General features: G+C 45.8%; 2 protein-coding genes across 2 annotated transcripts in view; both read left to right on the top strand.

Annotated features, from left to right (window-relative positions):
• LOC138982302 (WD repeat-containing protein 75-like) overlaps positions 1–22,383 on the top strand; it is a 30,353-nt gene extending 7,970 nt beyond the window's left edge. Inside the window, exons 6-19 of the mRNA XM_070355563.1 lie at positions 894–964; positions 3,924–4,022; positions 4,373–4,461; positions 4,789–4,944; positions 14,549–14,748; positions 15,283–15,470; positions 15,967–16,133; positions 16,609–16,795; positions 18,036–18,127; positions 19,356–19,436; positions 19,690–19,937; positions 20,424–20,570; positions 21,083–21,168; positions 21,574–22,383. Of these exons, the coding sequence (XP_070211664.1) occupies positions 894–964; positions 3,924–4,022; positions 4,373–4,461; positions 4,789–4,944; positions 14,549–14,748; positions 15,283–15,470; positions 15,967–16,133; positions 16,609–16,795; positions 18,036–18,127; positions 19,356–19,436; positions 19,690–19,937; positions 20,424–20,570; positions 21,083–21,168; positions 21,574–21,652 (1,890 nt within the window). The 3' untranslated portion in view covers positions 21,653–22,383. The remainder of the gene's footprint in view (positions 1–893; positions 965–3,923; positions 4,023–4,372; positions 4,462–4,788; positions 4,945–14,548; positions 14,749–15,282; positions 15,471–15,966; positions 16,134–16,608; positions 16,796–18,035; positions 18,128–19,355; positions 19,437–19,689; positions 19,938–20,423; positions 20,571–21,082; positions 21,169–21,573) is intronic.
• LOC138982295 (uncharacterized) overlaps positions 1–22,458 on the top strand; it is a 333,833-nt gene that overhangs the window by 276,792 nt on the left and 34,583 nt on the right. The gene's annotated exons all lie outside the window — the stretch shown is intronic.

Here is a 22,458-nt window from a genome sequence, read left to right as displayed (position 1 = left end):
TTACTAAAGCCTGCTGGGACACAAGTAATGGGTTAGTGCATTTGTAAACAGGAATCGCTTGACAAGTGGCCCCCTTCATCCCCCCCTTCCTCGTCCTGATATGGCTCTGCGTAGTCGGCTGGACGTTAAGCAACAAATAAACAAACAAACAAACAAACAAACAAGTGGCATCACTGACGGGACAGCATCCTCCTTCTACCTCCGTTTTGGACGGTAACCGAGTTCGAATTCGAACAAGGGTGCTGTGAACTGGTCTGCAAATGCATCGTCGGCAAAATGCTGTCCGCATACAACTTGGTAGTCTTTTGGTTGTGAAAAATCTTGTCTGGATGTTTTCACAAAGTTAATCCAAGCTCTCCTTATGTGAAGGACTTTAGAAAACCCGTGAGTACTTTAATTATTCCTTGCTTGTTTGCCGAGGTAATATTACAGCCGTAAAAAACACAGAGTCTACCCATGCTGGCACTGGCAGCTTGATCCAAGACCAAGTGCTCGCTGCGGCTGTGGCTGCTACCTTCACTACGTCATCAGTGGAGAAAATCTATTTTTAGCATCATCGTTTTGTTTCAACAGAAGGCTGGCACGCTGCTAGCTTTGACGGGGTTTTCCCACTCGCTGCGTGGGCTACTTGCGTCTTTGGGCCTTTTGAGTGGTGGGGATGGAACACATATGAGTGTATGTTTGCATTGGAAATAAGAGTTTTTGTTTGAAAATTTGGGTTTAGATGCACTTTAAAGGGGAGGGAGGCACATGTCCTTTATTTTGTAAAATTTAAAGGGTGTATACTCTTCGAGTTGATGGACGAGATGGTAGTGGGTTGAACGTCAATTTTCACTGTAGTTTTCTACCTTTTGGTGGTGCTTGAGTGAAGATGGGTGTTACTTTTGTTTCAGGATGAATACATTGCTTCTGTCCACGGCCATGAGCTGTCGGTACACCGCTGCAAGAAAAGAACCTGCAGAAAGTAAGTTCTGTCAAAACAGTTTAGCCTGTTCACTTTTGTGTCCCCCTATTCCGCTTTTTCTCTGTCTATCTCCCTCTCTTTCTTCTTCTCTTTTTTTAAGGAGGGAGGGGACGGGGATCTGACTTGTTCCCATTTTATTTTGTTTTAGTTTGGGTGGGTTTTTTTCTGCCTTCAAATATGTTTTCACTGGTGTACTGGGTATATTTCTATTTCATATCTTCTTCTTCTTCTTGGCATTCGCAGAGGTTACACGATCAGTCCAGCACTGGTGATAAATGTTGTCGTTTTCTCCAACTCCTGTCGACTGCCGTATAGTTTGGTCTGCAAGGGAGTTGGTGACGGCCACACTTCTTTTCGTTCCTCATCTAGTAAGGGACATCGCTGTAAGATGTGTTCCGCTGTTTGGTCTTCTTGACCACAGGCACATGTTGGTGATGGCGCCAGCTTGAACTTTCGGTTCATGTGAGCATTGAGCCTGTTGTGGCCAGTACGCAGCCTGATGAGGTTGACTTGCTGCTCTCTGGACATTGTGTGGTAGTCATCTCTGTTTGTCCTTGGCCTCATCAATGCCTTGATGATTGTCTTCTGCTCACTAAAGCTGACACTGTTTTCAGGTTGGTCTTCCACGGCTCCTTCTTTCGCCAGCTCATCTGCCCTTTCATTTCCTGGTATCCCACAGTGTGCTGGTATCCACTGGAGGACAACTCTTCTGGTTTGTCTGACCATCTGTAATGCTTTGGCCAGCTGTGGGAGTTTGTCGTTCTCTAGGGCCTGAAGGACTGAAAGGGCGTCCGAGAGGAAGACAACTTGGTAGCAAGGGTCTGCGGAGTCCTGAACCAAGGAGGCGGCCTGCATGAGAGCTTCTGCTTCTGCTTTATAGTTTGTGCTTCTATCTATATATATACTGTTCAAAAAAAGAAACGCATAGTTGCTACTTGCCAAATTTGTTTTATTTTTCGAAAAAATTAACAGAAAATCCAATATTTAGATTATTTGTTTGAAATTTGGTATGGACACAGTTGAATGCACACACAGTTCATTTGCATCTTCAAATCAATCAGTCAATCAATACGATTGGGTGCCGAGGCTGTCAAGTCAGTAGGGGGTGTGACTGCCTTGAGCAGCAACAACTGCCCGGCACCTTCTGGGCATGGACTGGATCAGATGCCGGATATCTTGCTGTGGGATGGTGTCCCACTCCTCCTGAAGTGCCTGCAATAGATCGCGGTGATTTGCCGGCGCTTCTTCTCGCCTGCGCACACGTCTGTCCAATTCATCCCAGAGGTGTTCTATCGGGTTCATGTCTGGCGACATGGATGGCCAGGGAAGCACCTGGACATGGTGGTCGGTGAGGAACTGGGTGGTGAGTCGTGCTGTGTGCGGGCGAGCATTGTCCTGCTGGAATATGGCATCCTGGTCAGCCAGAAGAGGAAGGGCGTGTGGGCGCAGAATTTCCTCCACGTATCGCTGGGCAGTTATGCGCCCTTGGACGTGCACCAGGGTGCTCCTTCCAGCGGTATTGATCGCCCCCCACACCATGACGCCTCCACCACCATGAACGGGTGCCTCATCCACACAGTTGGGCGCGTAACGTTCGTTTACTCTCCGGTAGACCCTCCTCCGACCATCATGTCGCTGGAGCAGGAAGTAGGACTTGTCGCTGAACCACACGTGTCTCCAGTGATTCCGGACGGTCCAGCGAAGGTGCTGGTTGCCCCACTGCACTCGGTTCTGGCGATGGCGGCGGGTGAGGACAGCTCCTCTGTGAGGTCTGCGAGCTCTCAAACCAGCTTCATGCAGGCGGTTCCGCACGGTCTGGTCCGATAATCGGTGTGGCCCGGGGAGAGCCTGGACAGAAGATGAGGCCGACAGGAAACGATTCCGGAGGTGGCGGAGCCGTATGAAGCGGTCGTGAGCAGCAGTTGTCGCCCTTGGTCTTCCCGCTCGTGGCAAGTCAGCAACGGAGCCAGTGGCTTGAAACCTGACCCACAGTCTACTGATGGTGCTCTGGGACACGTGGAAGTGCCTGGCGATTGCACTTTGACTTTGGCCTGCTTGTAAACGACCCAATGCAATTTGGCGGTCTTCTCTGCTCAATCGGGCCATCTTTCGTCGCTGAATTGTCGTCTGATTTCTTTGTGGCGAACAATCCGCTTTTATGGGTTTTGGAAGACATGGTGAGAGCTCAATATTCCCCGAGTTTCACGAGATTACATTGAAGCATGACGAGTGGTCATGCCAAATGAGCAATTTTGACATTGTAGCCACTGATAACGCATGCGTCACGTGCAGAGCTCACTTGTGGCAATGGACGAAAGGTCGACGACCAGATAAACATTTTCTGCAGTTTGGTGGATATCCTTGTAGCCATATAACTAAATTAACCAAATATTACAAGCTATGCGTTTCTTTTTTTGAACAGTATATATATGACTTGTGTCTGTCTGTGTGTGTGTGTGTGTGTGTGTGTGTGTCCGCGATGCACGCCCAAGGTTCTTGATGGATCTGTTTCAAATTTGGTGGGCATATTCAGGTAGACCCCGGACACAACCTGCTCGATGAGATATTTCAACACGTGCTCTCAGCGCGCAGCGCTGAACCGATTTTGGTTTTTCTCTGGATCCATTCCCAGTAACTCTTCCTTATCTTCTCCAGTGTTTTCAGCGTTTATCTCCCTTCCTTCGTGTGGCGTCAATCCATATTCCCGTTTCTATTTTTAGAAGGTCACTGTCGACAACGCTCAATCCATATTCCCGTTATACTATTTTTACTCTTCTCCAGTGTTTTTCGCGTTTATCTCCCTTCCTTCGTGCGGTGCGCCGGCAAAGCCGGGTCCCCGGCGCAGCCGGGTATTCGGCTCGACTTCTTCCCGGCGAAGCCGTACCCGGCAAAGTGGGTATTCATCAAGTTTCATATAAACCCTGTCTTAAAAACAAGTGTTGGTGCTTTTCTGTCACAGATTTACAGCAGAAAAGAACAACCCATTTACGTGTGTGGCCTGCCACCCAACAGAATACTGCCTGGCTACAGGCCATGCTAATGGAAAAATTACTATCTGGTGAGTTTTTCAGATAATGTTGCTGTTACTTACCGGCTGAAGATTTCTACTTTTTTCACACTTTTCTTCCTGTGCATGGGAGGATCTTGGTTGGCAAATTCATTTTAAGATGATATCAGCATTATTCTCCAGACTCCACACCATTATTTACTTCTTTTTTTAAATTCCAAACAAATGTTTCTGGGTGTTTGGAAAAAAATAGATGTGGGCTAAGAAGTGATGGCAGCAGTGCCTTTGGATTAAAAGATTTCACTGATATGACACTGAAAGTGAAAGCAAAACATTCTTAGGAAAACGGCAGGCCAGTCAACATACCTTTGCATGTCTGGAATAAACTATTTTGTGTGCAGGTGGGATATTTTCAGTAAGAAGAATAGCGTGATGTCATTCAATCACTGGCACTCCTTGTCTGTGCAAGCCCTCGCTTTCACTCCTGAAGGTACGTATAATTTGTTGGATTATCCTATTTTTAAATGACTTTAGCCTGTGGTTTGACAGAGTAATCAAAGTGTTAGAGAGAGAAAGTGGGGAGGAGGATTTTAATATGGTCAGAACCCATTTCAAGGATGACCACATTTTAGCTGAAGAAAAAAAAATCTGGTATATCTTGATGTGTGTCTTCTTTTCAATTGACTTGTACATGTCTTTACTATGTACCCTCCTTAAGCTCCCGCAGATCAGCAACCAATGCGTTTAACCTTGCGGGGTGTTAACTAGTGAAGTGCAAAGGTGTGGATTTTACATGTATGCTGCATCTTGTTTTCAGGTTCTTACTTGCTGAGCGGAGGCCATGAGTGTGTGCTGGTGAAGTGGCAGATGAACTCGGAGAACAAAGACTTCCTGCCGCGCTTGGGCACCCCTCTCCACAGCATCACCTCTTCTCCTGATGGCACGCTGTACGTCACCAGTCACACTGATAATGGTAAGTTTGACTTGTTTTTATTTTTTTTTACTGCTGGTAGCCTTGGATTGGTGTGTTTGTGTATGGTGTGTGTGTGTGCACTTGTGTAGGAATGTATGTGTGTTTATCTTTCTTCCTGTCTGTGTATTAAATTACATATCTTTACCCAACTCACAAATAGCAATTAACTCTAGTTCAGTGCTGGTAACGCTGTACGCGTCCCCTTGGTAACAAGGGAGACCACTCTAAAAAAGAAAGTGATCAATCCCATAATGCCAGACTATTGCTAGTCTGACTTCCGTATGCGTGCACATATGCCGCCATCTTATCATTCCACACTCAGCGTTCAACAAGAACGCTCATCTAGTACGCTCCGGCTGTTTTCAGCCTTGTTTCATTGTCTCCTGACTTTGACTTTGCCCCTTGGTCTGCCGCCGAGCTTTGTTTGCACCATGGCTGTTTTTGGGTGAGAGCTTTCTTGTTTTACGAAAACTTTGGCGACATTTTGTCGCGTGTTTGTGAACTTGTAAATTTTTCGAGTACGAAAATTTTTTGTGAGTTTGCTTTGCCATGGCGGAGAGCGCCAAGAATAGAACTAGTTCGAGACAGGCTTCTGCTGCAGCTTCTCCTACTACTAGTACTACTTCGTCTAAGAGAAGTTCTTCATCTAGAAAGAGGAGTGCTGGACATTCCGCCACTTCTCTTGTAGAACCGGGAATTGTAGAATGTGATGTTGATGTTGATGTTGACAAGCCGTCGTCCGCCATTTTGTCCGTGAAAAAGGACAAAGTCACTCGTAGTGACAAAGATAAGAATGTTGTTAAACATGTTGTTTCGTCGGGGGCTCCTGGTGATTCAGGTGTGTCGCCCTCCGACATTGCTTCGTTGCTACTTACGTTAAGTTCTCAGGTATCAACTTTGGCGGCCGATTTGTCGTCGACGAAAGCAGAGATCCGCGCACTTCCGACTGGCGTCTTTGATGTCACTTCGTTGGGGAGAATCAGGTCTTCACCTTCTCCTTCCACTTCCGGTTCCGCTTCAGCTTCCGCTGCGGTTTCCACTTTGGCTGCTTCTTCCGTGGTTCAAGCGGAAGTGCATGCTTCTCAGCATGCCGGTGGTCGGCTGGTGTCCCTTCTGCATGAGCCGGGGCTCACTAAAGGTATGTTTTCTCCACAAGTTGCCAGGTTCTCTGGTGACAGTGGGGTGCGATCACAGGAGCGAGTAAGCCACGTAGGTGGTGAAAGCTCTCCTGTCATCTCTGGCCATTTGCATTGTGCTCGGTCAGCGGTGGCAGGGAGCCCTGTGAATCGTAAGAATTCTGCATATACCTCTGATTCAGTGTCGGGTATGCCGGTTCTACTTCCGCCCTGGGGGCAGGATGTCGGGTGTGACTCCGAGGACTTTGCAAGTCTCTCTGGCGCGCACCCACCTGACTGCGATGGCGAGCAGGAAGGAGGGTTGGATGAGGGTAATTCCACGGTGGTGGATGACGCCCTACTCAACTTACCGGCGAAGCTGTCGAGCGCGGTGGCCTCGGCAGCCGAGACGGCTTTCAAGTACTTTCCGGAAGGGGTGGTGAGAAGTAAGGAGAGACTTCCGCCACCCATGTCCGCTGTCGATGATTTCCAGTCTGCCAAGAACGACTCGGTTCAGTTCCGGTTTAAAGAATCATCTTCGGTTGCCTATGTTATGGCAAATGTGTTCAAAGGGAGGAACGGTCCGGCGGTGCCGTTGTTGACACAACGAGGAGATGCACCGGAGGACGTTCTGCCTTGGTTGGCTAAGGCGGGGGAGCGAGCTGTGTCTGGTATTCAGAAACTCAAGCTTGCACCTCGACCTGTGAAGCTGATCGAGCCTTTCGCGTTGCCTACGGCTGTTCTGCCGCTTACGCCTGAGCTTGCTTCGTTACGGGAAGACGGATACGGTTCCAACTCGATGGTTCCGTATACAGAGGCTTCCATGGTGGCTCTGGAGGATGCAGGAAGATCTTTGCTTGAACTGACGTCAGTGTCAGAATCTTTGCAACGGTCTCTTTCGAGGTCGATCGCGACTTCTTTGGATCCATTCGAATTTTGGTTCGACGCTTCGGCGCTTGACGTGACTACCCTTTTGGCCACGTTGGCTAAGATGACACGGGAACAGATGTCACTTTCAGCAAACCTCTACGCACATGCTGTGCATTCGAGGAGGTCGGCTTTTTTGGCGGGCTCGAGGATTCGTGACAAGGCCACGATTGAGACCTTGAAAGTTTCACCCTTTTCGGAAGGCTCTTTGTTGGGTCAGTCCTCTTTGGACGCACTCCAGAAGGAGACATCAGACGCGAGAGATCTCGCCATAGCCCGCATTGCCTTTCAAGGTTTTCCTAAGGCTCAAGGCAAACCTCACTCTCAGTCTCAGACACGGACACAGACACAGTCTTCTGCCAAGCCTCAGACTTCCTCGTCTGGTGGTGGTGGTGGTAAAGCACAGAAGCAGTCCTTCTCCTCGGCGGGTAGAGGTCGTGGTGCACCCTACCCTAAGAGGGGACAATCTTTTGGTGGTTCTAGGGGGTCGGGGCGCAAGCCCCACCCCCAATGAAACTCCCCCGAACAGGCCTTCCCGGTAGCCCCCGCACTGGTTGTGGCGGGCGGCCCGTCCAGGGCCCTCACTTCCTGGCTGCAGCTAGTGGAGAGCAAGTGGGTTACCGGGATCGTTCGTTCGGGGTTCAGACTTCTCTGGTCAGGGGAAAAGACACCTCTGACCAGGATAATCCCGCCTTGCAAACCTCCAAGAGACCCAGAGGCGAGAGCCGCAGTTCAGGGAGAAGTGACAGCCCTTCTCTCGAAAGGGGCGATAGAGGAAGTCTTGGACTTACGGTCCCCGGGGTTTTACGGCAGACTGTTTGTTGAACCGAAAGCCTCGGGGGCTTGGAGACCGGTTCTGGATCTGTCGACTCTGAACAAGTATCTCCGGACTGTGAAGTTCACGATGGAAACTCCGACCTCGGTGCGAGAGGCCCTTCGTCCAGGCGATTGGGCTACCTCAGTGGACCTAACGGACGCGTATTTTCATGTCATGATGCATGTCACGGACAGGAAGTGGTTGCGCTTCCGCTGGGGAGACAAGGCCTATCAGTTCAGGGCTCTCCCGTTTGGCCTTTCTCTTGCACCATGGATTTTCACCATCGTGGTACGTCAACTCTGCGCTCTGTTGAGAAAAGAGGGCATTCGTCTGCGAGCTTACTTGGACGATTGGTTAATTCTCCATCAGGACAGGGATCTTTGCCACGTTCATACTTGCAAGGTTCTCAGTCAGGCCGCTCAGCTCGGTTTTTCTGTAAACCTGGTCAAATCGGAACTGGTTCCATCCCAGAAGTTCACTTACTTAGGGATGGAGTTCGACACTCTCAGTTGGACTGTCCGCCCGTCTCAGAAGAGGGTGGCCAAACTTCAAGACTTGCTCCGTGCGCTTCACGGAGAGAATCTGGCCAGTGTACGGGTTCTGACATCAGTACTTGGCCAGATGGAGTCTATGGCTACTCCTATCCCACTGGGCAGGGTCCACAAGAGGCCTTTTCAGGCTGCCCTTCAGTCCCGGTGGGATCAGTCAACCCAAGGATGGGACACTCAGATTTCTCTAGAGACCTGGTTTTTCGTGACCACACAGGTCTGGCTCCTCCCCTGGGTTTCACAGGGAGTCCCGATAGTTTGCCCGTCGCCAGAGAACGAGCTATTCACCGATGCTTCTCTGACGGGGTGGGGGGCTCATCTGGGGGAGCATGTGGCATCGGGGGTGTGGGACTTGTCTCAGCCCACACGCCATATCAATGCTCTGGAGTTGGAGGCCGTTTTGTTGGCCCTCCAAGCTTTCCTGCCGTTCGTTCAGAACAGTCATGTCAGGCTGCACACCGACAACAGGACTGTTGCGGCTTATGTGAACAGGCAGGGCGGAACGAGATCTCGCAGTCTCTCAGACAGTGCTTGCCTCATTCTAAAGTGGTGCGTTTCGCATCACATACTGCTGTCAGCCATCTTTCTGAAGGGCAGCTTGAACGTCCGTGCAGACGCGCTGAGCAGGGGAGACAAGGTGGTCCATTCAGAGTGGACTCTGTCTCACCAGTCCCTGCACCGTCTTTGGGTGCAGATAGAGAAGCCTCTAATCGACTTGTTCGCAACTCGGTATTCGGCGAGGCTTCCTCTGTTTGTATCCCCCTTCCCGGATCCTCTGGCGTGGGGCGTGAATGCTCTAGAATTGGACTGGACGGGGCTGACAGCCTACGCCTTCCCTCCGTTTTGTCTTTTGGGCAAAGTTCTCAGGAAGGTCGACCTGGAGAGGTGAGCGCTGGTTCTGGTTGCCCCATTTTGGCCAAGCCAGCACTGGTTCCCGGACTTGCTGCGACTGGCGGTTCGACCGCCTATCCCCATCGCAGTAAGAAAGGGAGAACTCTTACAACCCAGGTCAGACATCCCTCACGAGAACCCTCAGGCCCTCAACCTTCACGGTTGGATTCTGTCAGAAGCTCTATGCTCAAGGCAGGGGCCTCTTCTGCCACGATAAACTTCGTGAAACATGCCCATAGGAAGTCGACCAGCTCGGTCTACTCGTCTCACTGGGCCTCCTGGGTTAAATGGTGTGTTCTTAACAGAGTTAAGCCCTTGGCACCAAGATCGATGCAGGTAGCCAATCATTTAGCCTGGCTAGCAGAACAGGGGGGGTCGGCATCTTCCCTTCGTGTTAGAAGGTCCGCTATTTCGTCAACGCTAAGGCAACTAGGCCATAAGATCACTCTTGATGGGGTTGTCGCTAGTGTTATTAAGGGCGCCTCCCTTAAGGCCGCGCGCGAAAAGTCTCCGCTCCCTGCCTGGGATTTGTTGCTCGTTTTGAGATATTTGGCTTCTAACGAGTTTGAACCGATACAGTCAACTAGTTTGACTAACTTGACACGCAAGGCAGTTTTTCTAACTTTGCTCGCTACGTCTCGTAGAGGAAGTGAGGTTCATGCATTATCCGGCTTAGCTAAAGATATTTCAACCGAAAAAGATGGTTCTATATCTCTCAAATTCAGGCCAGAATTTTTAGCTAAAAATCAGAAACCGGGCCAAATTTCACCTGTCATTAACATTCCTGCCTTGAGCAACATTCTTTAACTGTCCAGTCAGAACGCTCAGCAGTTACCTGTCTCGAACGCAGTTCATTCGTTCAGAAAGTCAAAAATTGCTTTTCATTTCGCTCAATACAGCAAGGTGCAAAGACATTGCGAAAGTGACTTTAACCAAGTGGGTCTCCACATTGATCAGGCAAGCATATGCCTGGTGGCATACGCAGTCCGGAGAGGTTAGGGCGGTTCTTCCCCTGACTTCGGCAAGAACTCATGAGGCAAGGGCATGGGCCTCCTCTGTGGCAGTGCTCCGATCAGGCCGTCTGGCTGATGTATTGGAGGCGGCCTATTGGAAATCGGAGGATGTTTTCATGAACTATTATCTCAGAGACATCTCCTCCTTGAGACAGGACGGCAGTTTTGCGCTACCGGCTATGGTAGCCGCAGGACAAGTCCTTCTTCTTTGATTTTCGGTAAGTACCCGCCACCTATAGTAGCAATATGCTATTTGTGAGTTGGGTAAAGATATGTAATTTAATCCAAAATTTTATAAATAAATTTTCATTTAATTAATATACTTACCCAACTCACAACGTTTATTCCCTCCCGCCTCCCCGCTGTGGTTGGTACTGGGGTCTAAAAAAGAGTGAGTTGGGCTTCGTTTTGGAATGATAAGATGGCGGCATATGCGCACGCATACGGAAGTCAGACTAGCAATAGTCTGGCATTATGGGATTGATCACTTTCTTTTTTAGAGTGGTCTCCCTTGTTACCAAGGGGACGCGTACAGCGTTACCAGCACTGAACTAGAGTTAATTGCTATTTGTGAGTTGGGTATGTATATTAATTAAATGAAAATTTATTTATAAAATTTTGGATTTGTATCTGTTCATTGCAGTGTACAAATAGAGATTGCTACATGGCTTGCTGTGTCGTACCAGATTTACACAAGTTTTTTAAATATTGAACTACGAGCGAAAGCGAGCTGTTCACTATTTGAAAAAGCAACGAGTGTAAATCTGGTACAAAACAGCAAGCCATGTAGTATTCTGTTTATCCTACATACTGTACTTACGTGTATTTCACTCAAAAAGTCCTGCAGTTGAGGCAGCTAAATTGAAGACGCTTGTTCTGGAACCTCGATCTCTTCTAAAGCCTTGTGCAATCTATTACGTCAAAGCAAAGAAACGTCACTCTGATGGTGTGACGTGTTAGTTTTAAAAATTCATCGAGGGGAATTAGCGAGAGCAATTTTTTTTCTATAATGACGTTTGTCTCGGTGACTTTCGCATCATAAGCAGTTGAAAAACTGGTCCCTGCCAGACTTGCTTGACATAACCTCATTTACATGATATACACACGTGTGATTTGAACGATTATTATCTTACGAGTGTCTCTCACGTATGTAGGATAAAGTTGCTGACAGAACTGCCAAGTTGTTGCCAGCACATTTAACCTTATATGGTTATGACCCTGTGTTAAATAATAAACAATGCAATTTACTGCAGTAAGATACAACTTTATTATCTGTATTTTGTTTCACAAACAAGGATTTTACTTTTGGCTTGTTATACATATATATTATACTAGAGGAATACCCGGCTTCGCCGGGGTGAATCGCAAGACAGAGACAGACAGCGTGGCGGTTCACCACAATCACCTTTGAAGGCGAAGTCCTCTCAAACGGGATTGAGAATTTTAGAGCTTATTTCTAAGCCCCTATATTAACTGTTATGGCTTCTCAAAGGCCAGAACATACAGACAGACAAAAGCCGCCAGACCCCATCACAAACAGAACTCTACAATCCACAGGTGTTGCCTCCACACACACACACACACACACACACACACACACACACACACACACACACACACACACACACACACACACACACACACACACACACACACACACACACAGAAACCGTATATATCTATCTATATATATAAATACTAGAGGAATACCCGGCTTCGCCGGGGTGAATCGCGAGACAGAGACAGACAGCGTGGCGGTTCATCAAACGGGATTGAGAATTTTAGAGCTTATTTCTTAGCCCTATATTATCTGTTGTGGCTTCTCAAATGCCAGAACATACAGACAGACAAAAGCCGCTAGACCCCATCACAAACAGAACTCTACAATCCACAGGTTTTTGCCCACACACACACACACACAAACACACACACAGAGAAGCCGTATATATATATATGTATATCTATATCTATAAATATATAGAGATAGGTGAGAGTGTATTTTTCGCGTGGCTATAAATTGATTCGACCTTTTCACTTTGACAGTAAGAACAACTTACGGGTGCAAGGGAAGCGTTCTGGACAGCGCAGTGACATTCTAAAAATAGTAACTCAGAAACGGGAATTTGGGGTGAAGGGCGCGAGACAGAGACAGACAGCGTTGCGGTTCACCACAATCACCTTTGAAGGCGAAGTCCTGTCAAACGGGATTGAGAATTTTAGAGCTTATTTCTTAGCCCTATATTATCTGCTGTGGCTTCTCACATGCCAGAACATACAGACAGACAAAAGCCGCTAGACCACATCACAAACAGAACTCTACAATACACAGGTTTTTGCCCACACACACACACAAACACACACACACACAGAGAAGCCGTATATATATATGCATATCTGTATCTATAAATATATAGAGATAGGTGAGAGTGTATTTTTCGCGTGGCTATAAATTGATTCGACCTTTTCACTTTGACAGTAAGAACAACTTACGGGTGCAAGGGAAGCGTTGTGGACAGCGCAGTGGACAGCGCAGTGGACAGCGCAGTGACATTCTAAAAATAGTAGTAACTTACAACTGAACGGGAAAGCCACACGAAGGAAGGGAGATAAACGCCAAACACTGGAGAAGATGAGGAAGAGTTACTTATAATGGTGAAATGAACACAAAAACCAAAATCAGTTCAGCGCTGCGCGCTGAGAGCACGTGTTGAAATATCTCATCGATGATATTGTGTCCGGGGTGTAGCTGAATACGGTGTCCAAATTTGAAAAAGATCCACCGAGAACTTTGGCGTTGTGATGTGGTGTAGCGGCTATGGTGTGTCGGTATGGGGGCCCGGGTAGCTGAGGTGGAACCAAAATCGGTTCAGCGCTGCGCGCTGAGAGCACGTGTTGAAATATCTCATCGATGAGGTTGTGTCCGGGGTCTCTCTGAATAAGCCCACCAAATTTGAAGCAGATCCATCGAGAACTTTGGCCGTGCATGGCGAATACACAAATACACAAATACACAAATACACAGATACACAGACACACAGACACACACACAGACACAAGTCGTATATATATATATATATAGATATAGAGATAGATGACAGTGGATTTTTCGATAAATAGATTCGACCTTTGCACTTTTACAGTGAGGACAACTTACAGGTACATGCAAGGAAAGCCCACAACTTCTAAGGCGAACAATTCTGCAGAGTCTGCTGTGACGGGCGGCGGTAGTCTCCCTGTCACACTCGACCCCCTTTGAATGAACTTTGTCCCCAAAGTTCCGAACCATGGACCCGCCAAGCTTAGGTCCTTCCCAGGTTGGTGGAATGGGAACAGCACAAAAATGATTCAGTGGCCTGAACATTTCATGTCGAGTCCCATCCCTGTCGACGACGCCAAATGTAACCGAGTGCCGAAACACCACAATCACCTTTGAAGGCAAAGTCCACACAAACGGGATAGAGAATTTTAGAGCATATTTCTAAGCCCTATAATAACTGTTATGGCTTCTCAAAGGAAGGCCCGAACATACAGACACACCAAAGCCGCCAGACCACATCACAAACAGAACTCTACAATCCACAGGTGTTGCCCACACACACACACACACACACACACACACACACACACACACACACACACACACAGAAGCCGTATATATATATGTATATCTATATCTATAAATATATAGAGATAGATGACAGTGTATTTTTCGCGTGGCTATAAATTGATTCGACCTTTGCACTTTTACAGTGAGGACAACTTACGGGTGCAAGGAAAGCGTTCTGGACAGTGCAGTGACATTCTAAAAATAGTAACGTAGTAACGGGAATAAGGATTGGCGCCACACGAAGGAAGGGAGATAAACGCAAAACACTGGAGAAGATAAGGAAGAGTTACTGGGAATGGATCTGGGAAGATGAACAGAAAAACCAAAATCGGTTCAGCGCTGCACGCTGAGAGCACGTGTTGAAAATTCTCATCGACCAGGTTGTGTCCGGGGTGTACCTGAAGATGCCCACCAAATTTGAAGCAGATCCATCGAGAACTTTGGCCGCGCATCGCTAACACACACACACACATGCACGCACGCACGCACGCACGCACGCACACACACACACACACACACACACACACACACACACACACAGACACAAGTCGTATATATATAGATATTATATAATATTCACACTAGTAAAAATAAAATCACAGCACATCGTAGGTAGTGTACAGCATTCACCGCAACATGCCATAATAATCTATCCCTTTTCTTTTAAATTAATGCTTTGTGTGCAGTGTTGCAAATCATTACCAGCAACTTCCACATTGAGCACGCGATCCGAGGACTGGCCAGAGCGCACCTGGGCATAGAAGACCCGTCCAAGCCGATACCTGTGGGTCTGCTGTGTGACCCGCGCTCCAAGGCTCTTGTTACTAACGGCAGGCCTGGACACCTGCAGTTCTACTGCATGAATACTGACACTCAGCTCTTCAATGTAAGACTTTTGTATCGTCTTCACTTTTAGTCTTCTTTGGTATTTTTTACTCTCACTGTGTAGGCAGCTGCATTGTGTCTTTTGGGCATTGTTAATTTTTGGGGGGTAGATTTTTCGCTTCCGTCCCGATTTGCATTACCATACTTTTGGGACTATAAGGAGCAGCTTTTTTCCTCAACTTTAACCCTTTCACCCTATTGACCAGTATCGCCTTGCGTAAGGCTAAAGAAGAGTACACATGTACCCACATCCCCATGCAAAGAAACATTACATTCTCTCTCTAGTGATAAGCATGTTTCTGCTACTATGACCCTGGCAAAGTTTTCTCTCAGACATCAAAGGCGTTTGCTTTCATAGTTGGAAAGCTCGGTCATTGACCCAGTGTCACAAGGTCACTGTGTAAATTAGGGTATGCAGCTGGTCTCAGCTGAAAAGAATGGGTCATGAACTGCTACTACAATGCAGTGGCTTTGATCTCACCGCACATGGGAAGCGAAATATTTCCACTCTCTCTTTCTGTTGTTCTGTGTACAGCTTGACATTGTGGGCCAAAACTATGTCTCCCCCGACAACCTCAAGAAACCATTGGTAGTGACGGAGGTTGAGCAGGCGGCCTTTGACCGGAGTGGGAACTGGCTGGCTACTTTTGAGCACTGGGATGATGGACAGATGACTCCAGAGTACCGCATCAAGTTTTGGTCGTACAACAGAAAACAGCAGAAGTACGGTTGAAGCAACAGTTTGTAAACCTACTCTCTCTCTCTCTCTCTCTCTCTCTCTCTCTCTCTCTCTCTCTCTCTCTCTCTCTCTCTCTCTCTCTCTCTCTCTCTCTCTCTCTCTCTCTCTCTCTCTCTCTCTCTCTCTCTCTCTCTCTCTCTCTCTCTCTCTCTCTCTCTCTCTCTCTCTCTCTCTCTCTCTCTCTCTCTCTCTCTCTCTCTCTCTTTCTCTAAGTGGTATGTTAAAGTTTGACAGAGAACACAGCAGGATTTGAAATATATGGGAGTGCTTAGGAGCCATACAGTGACTGTTGATTTCCAGGTTTTGATTAAGACATTAGGTGTTATTAGTTAGACTTAAATAATGTCCTCGGTTGAAACATGAGTTTGTCATACACACATGCACAAAATCTTTTACGTTTCAGTCAAATTATGTACCTAGTGCCATTTTGTTGCCTGCACAGAGATGAACACTTCATGTTGGTATATTTTTCCCCACCAGCTACCAGCTGAACACGACAGTGGAAAGCCCACACACCCAAGTGGTTGGGTGTCTGCAGTTCAGACCTCAGTCCAAGTCCCAGTCGCCACACACACCCGCCATGGTCAGCACGGGGGCGGATGGATTCTTCAAGCTATGGATCTTGGTCAGCGAGGCGCAAATCAACAGTGAGTATACTTCATTTTGTACACAGGTGTTTTTTTCTGCACTGCGTTTAAGTACTGCTGGTCCGTTGTTGTAAATATAGTTAAGTATTGAGTACTTTTGTAATTTTTCTTGATTCTTGCTGGGCGCTGCACTGAGTGAGGGTCAGGAGACTCGGGGTAACCACTATGTAACTGCAACTTTTGGTTACAAAGAAAAGTTTCCATCATCAGGAGGTCTTGAAATGAATGAAAAGAACAGACATTCTCTCAGAAAGTTGCCTTTCGCTCAACTGTTTCATCTTTGAGGGTTGCCATAGTGAATATTTAAATGTGTCAAATAAGCATAAATCGTGCGTCAACACGATTTCCTGCATATGACATAAGAGTAGTCTTGTTTTGGCTTTAGTGTTCATGCAAATTAAATAAGTGAGAATTTAAACTGAGCTTAAAAAATGATTGCGTTTTTCACAACTTGCACTGAATGATGAACACACAGGGACAGTGGAGAGATGGACGTGTGACTCTGTGGGCTACTATCGCGACAGGCCGGCTGGCATGGCTCGCTTCTCTGAGGACGGTTCTGTCTTGGCCGTCGCTTTCCAGAAAACCTTGACCCTGTGGGAACCTGAGGACAATGTCATGAAGGCCACGCTGTCTTTACCTACATGTAACAAGCACATCAAGTAAGTTCGTTAACTCTCAGATGTTTTGATGTTTCTTCATAGATGACCTCCAGTTGTAGTTACCTGTAATTAGTATGTTTTGAGGCAAAGTTAGTTTCAATACTAACCAAGGGAGGTTGGAGCCTACCCCCCGCGGGTTAGGGGGAAGAATTTACCCGATGCTCCCCAGCATGTCGTAAGAGGCGACTAACGGATTCTGTTTCTCCTTTTACCCTTGTTAAGTGTTTCTTGTATAGAATATAGTCAATGTTTGTAAAGATTTTAGTCAAGCAATATGGAAGAAATATTGAGTCCTTTGTACTGGAAACTTGCATTCTCCCAGTAAGGTCATATATTGTACTACGTTGCAAGCCCCTGGAGCAATTTTTTGATTAGTGCTTTTGTGAACAAGAAACAATTAACAAGTGGCTCTATCCCATCCCCCCCCCCCCCCCCCCCCCCCTTTCCCCGCCGCGATATAACCTTGAACGGTTGAAAACGACGTTAAACACCAAATAAAGAAAGAAAGGTTGGAGCCTGTGAATGAGATTTTTTTTTTTTTTACATCAGTTGTCGATATCCAGCATTTTTGAAGCCCCAGAGATCATTCTTGAGATCCTCAGATTGCACAGGGCATGGTTTGAGACTTTCTTTGTGGTGTTATTTCAGGATCTCATGCCTGATTCAGCGCTTCCTGGTGTTTATAATTCGGGTTCTGCGTTGCTCATTAATATGTTGTCTTGTGTTATTTACCTTTGGAGGGCGGGGATGTAGCTCAGTCGGTAGCGCGCTGGATTTGTATCCAGTTGGCCGCTGTCAGCGTGAGTTCGTCCCCACGTTTGGCGAGAGATTTATTTCTCAGAGTCAACTTTGTGTGCAGACTCTCCTCGGTGTCCGAACACCCCCGTGTGTACACGCAAGCACAAGACCAAGTGCGCACGAAAAAGATCCTGTAATCCATGTCAGCGTTCGGTGGGTTATAGAAACACGAAAATACCCAGCATGCTTCCTCCGAAAGCGGCGTATGGCTGCCTGAATGGCGGGGTAAAAACGGTCATACACGTAAAAGCCGTGGGAGTTTCAGCCCATGAACGAACAAACAAACAAACATTTACCTTTGGGCTTACCTTTGTTATTTTATTATTTAAGTAAGTTTGATTCAGGTCAGGTTTTGATGAAGGTATTGGGGCAATAAAATATGATGTGCTGATGTATGTGCAGAAAGGTTTGGTATGACACAGCTGTAACGCTTTGGTTTTAGGTTTGTGGAGTTTGGTGGAAAGAGCTGCTCTCACTTTGTGGTCACAACGACAGACTCACATCTCACAGTGTGGAACCTCATCTCTCTGTCAGGTGGGTGTTTTTGTCAGAGTATTTTTGTTGAACAGACAAAATATCCATGTGGAACTCTCCCTGTGGGTTATTGTGCATTTTGTTGCACAACCAAAATGATGACAAAAACGATGTTTGGTGGCTTGTCGTCAGACCAGCTTTTTTGTTGGTCCAAGGGGACCATATCGTCTTTTGTTTCATCTTTATCGACCAAGGCCGAAAGCCGCGGTTGATAAATGTGAGACAAAAGGCAATATGCTCCCCGAGGACCTACAACAAAATGCTGGTCTGACGACAAGCCACCAAACATCGTTTTTGTCATCATTTTGGTTGTGCAACAAAATGCACACTAACCCACAGGGAGACGAATTTTTAGAATCCAACTCCGGGCCACAAAGCATCGTCACAGTAGCACGAGATAACACGTCAAACTTGTATGTGACGTCAAACGTAGCTTGTTGACGCTTTTCTTCCAGTCTGAAAATGTACAGAGCTGCGATCATACCTGTGAATTTAGTAAGTGTTGAGCATATTTCTTTTCTTTTAAGTGTTTATGACTTTTCGTTGTGGATTTTGCGATTACAGAGATAAGTTGCAAATTGACCATGAGTCGCCGCGGTAATTATCAACATTGATTGGGTCTTTGAGAGTGAATGCTTACAATCGTTGTCCTCGGAAACACAAATCCAAAGCCACGATGGTTCCACACATCAAACAATCAGCCTGATTGGCTTTTACTTTGACAATCCACGTTTTACATGAAAGCTCAAACCCATTCACCACCTCGAGTTATTGCATGGGGAACATGAGATTTATTTACCAGGTGTTTGTGAATGAAAACTCGTGAAAATGATGACAATTGTGGTTATTTAGAGAGCACAAAACATTTTCTGACTTGCTATTTCAGAAATTTCAGAAGCAAAGGGGACTAGACAATGTGGTATGAAAAAAATTAAAGCTTTATATGGTTGTTGGTAGAGAACAGAAACTTTTGAGGCAGTGTTTGCTGTCATCTTGTGTTTCTTTGTAAAATTCCAGTGATGTTTGATTTTTCTTGGAGTTGGATAATTGGGATTGGATAGGGTGAAAGGCGATACACATTAAAATTTACAGAGGTTTTGAACGGAAAATGTAAACAAAAACAAGGTCTTGAAAAGGAAGAAGTCTTAAATTGGGGGATCTATAAAGAGTTCTCTCACAAACTCGCTGCCATATACCTAAGTTTTACAAATGAAGATTATCTTTGCAGTCCACTTGAGGGTTTCACTGAGCGTCGCTGTGCTGACCACTGATGGGGATCTGATGGCCGCAGTGACCACTGACCAAGACTGTAAGTACAGTACAAACTTGACACTCTACAGCATAAAAACAGTTCACTTGTCCAGTTTTGAATCAAAGCCAGGTACTTTTACTTTATAGTGTCAACAGGTACATTGCATGTCTTCCGTTCATTTAGGGGTACACATATCTATGCAAATCTTGACTTTTTTTCCATTTTGAAATTTGTGACCCTTTTTCCTCTTCTTTGGCTATTTTCCATTTTCATCTCTGATTAGTGAAAAATACTGTTGCATTTTTTGCAGTATTTGTCTTCCGCCCAAGCAAGTGGGAGCCGATCTTCAAAAAGGAGAAAGCTGTTGAAAACTCTGTCATCAGTGCAATTTTCCTGCCGCAAACAGCAGCCAACCACTCAAGCGCGACACAGAATGGCGGCCACCTGAACTGGCAGAAACAGTCACGCCTCTACCTGCTGGATTGCAAGCAGCAGCTCTTCACGCCCGACTACCTGGGTGATGTCACCAGCGCTCAGAAAGACTCCTCACGCTCAGGGGTAGGTGGACATTGCCGTAAAGCATTTGGGGGGCGTGGTTGTTTTTTCTGCAGCTAGAAATGTAAAGGCTGAAGACAACTTCCTTACCATGTAAACCATCTTGTTACTCATCATAGAATCGTTCAGGCTTTTACCTGGGTTAAGAACATCCGCCCACTTGGACACCTACCAAACATTAATAATATAGCTTCTTCCTGTGCCAAGTACGATTTTGTTGGCTGAATTATTTTTACTAACTGACATAGGTGTCTGATATGGAATTAATTCAACAAGAAAAGGTGCAACTCAGTCATTCTTTATCATACCAAAGTAAGGTGATTGTGAACACTGTTTGATCATGGCATGACCACGCACACAGCTTATTTTGAATACTTGCAGCTCAGCTTTCAACGAACAAGAATTCAACTTTGTTTGTTGTTTGAATTCAGAGCAGTTTTGAAGGCTACTTGAGTTTTTGCACTTCACATATTTGTTATAATCTTGCAGGTTAGCCTACAACAGACGCTGCCACAAACACCGTTCAGCACCATTCTCAGCTCCAGTCGCCAAGGGGAAGACATGTCAACCATCTCAGTCGGCAGAGCTCCAGGAAGACAGCTGCCCCATGGATCATCTTCTGCTTCTGTCCTTGATGTAAGCCTTTAGCTAATGCACAGATGTCCCACGCCAAATGAGCATTCTCTTCTGGCAGATATTCTTCCACATTATCTCTTTTGGGAGACTTTTCAGATGATAGGTGGGTTTTTTTCTGAAGTTAACCTTGTATGGAGTAATAAACAAAATGTAATGCTGCTCAGATGTAGGAATTTATGATTTAACAAAAAGAAGAAAGTTTACCTCCTTTGGTGGAATGTGTCTTTGGTTCTGAAGATCACAAGACTTAAAATTGAACTGAATGTGTGGTACATGTCGACACATACAAGAGTGTTTAGACACCAAGAGGCCAACTTTCCATCTTTTTGTTATTATCTAAATTGTTTTATCAGTTGGTCTATGAATTCTGAGAAAAGTACCATAACATAGGTGTGGATTGGGGGGGGGGGGGGGTAAGGGGAGGTTCTGTGAGCGAATTTATGTTAAGGGGAGGTTCTGTAAGCGAATTTATGTTAAAAATAAATTACATATAATTTGTAATATATTTGCAGGTGATGAACACAGCAGTACCTACTATGGAGCCATTCCATGCCATCTGTGGTCAGTTTATTGAAAGTCTGCTGATAAGAAACAAAGGGTAAGATTGCTCTCATTATTTGAATTGGATTCTTAACATCTAAGCGACTCTTAGCAGAGGAATATATCAAATGTGTTTACCTTGTGATGTGTTTGGTTGTTTACGGAAGATCTCATGCTCTGTTCATCTGCATATCATCGCAGTACGTTTGGCTTGTTACAAATGGCCAATTGAGTAAGAAATGTTAGCTGGTTCAAACTAACACTGAAGCCACAATGAAATCAAAAACAGAATCAGTGTCAATGTTTGCCTGTCTTGTCCTGCCAGTTTGACAAGTGGTGATAATTTTCAGCTTATTTGTTTATTTATTCTTTCTTTTTTTTCTTTCTCTTAATTTTGAGGGGGTTATTTTGGTTCTTTCTTTCTTTCATCTACTTATTTATTGACATATATAATTTATTTCAGTGTTGGGGAGAGCATGGAGCAGGAAGAGGAGAGTGAAGAGGAGGATGAAGGAGACTCCATGGCCACAGATTCTTCTTGAATGCAGCTTTGTTAACGCTACTTCTCACTCATGCATATTACCAGAGGGAGGGAAGGGGCAAAGTATGGTTTACGTTTTCCGTGTATGTTCTCAAGATCACAGGGGTGTCATTTGTTATCAATCAAACACCTGAAATTATTTCAAATCACAGAAATCTTGGCCTTTGATTTTGAGTAGTTGTCACTTTTTCAGCGTGAAGGAACGATGACACCGGCTGCCTTGAACTGTAAATAAATTGCCTGATCTTTAATGGCTAGTTCGGAAAATTAGCTGAAGAACCTTTATTTTTGTCAGTTGTAGAGCTTAACAAGGACTTCAGCAACGATTCGTTATGTTGTGAAACATCATGCATTCTGCATGTTACTGTATTGAAGTCTGTGAAAAACGAAAGTTAAATTCAGCCCTTGAAAGCATGAAAAAGCTAGATGCTCAGTGTTCTTTACAGTGTGATGCTATAGAGCCAGGAGCCGATTTTATCAGCATTTTTAAAAGGTGTCAGTTTTTGTCATTACAGCTTTTGGAGAACTTTGGTTTGTTGTTTGCTAAAAACAGAAAAGACACATTCGGACAATGAAGCCTGTTCAGTCTACAGGAATATGTATGAAAATGTACCTGTTGTAGTAGCATACAGCAATGTTTGTACAGTGTTGAAGGTGGTCAGAAATGTTTATGTTACTGTTTGTGTGAAGATTTTGTGCAGATTGTGTATATTCATGGATAAAATAATACCAGAACTAATGCAGCATTGATCAGTAACTCTTTTTTGACCTGCGTATGATTGATCTCTCTCTCTCTCGTGCATACAC

Source organism: Littorina saxatilis, linkage group LG12, assembly GCF_037325665.1.
Source record: "Littorina saxatilis isolate snail1 linkage group LG12, US_GU_Lsax_2.0, whole genome shotgun sequence".
Classification (NCBI taxonomy): domain Eukaryota; kingdom Metazoa; phylum Mollusca; class Gastropoda; order Littorinimorpha; family Littorinidae; genus Littorina; species Littorina saxatilis.
Note: the sequence above shows the minus strand (reverse complement) of the source record. Positions and strands in the feature narration are given on the sequence as shown.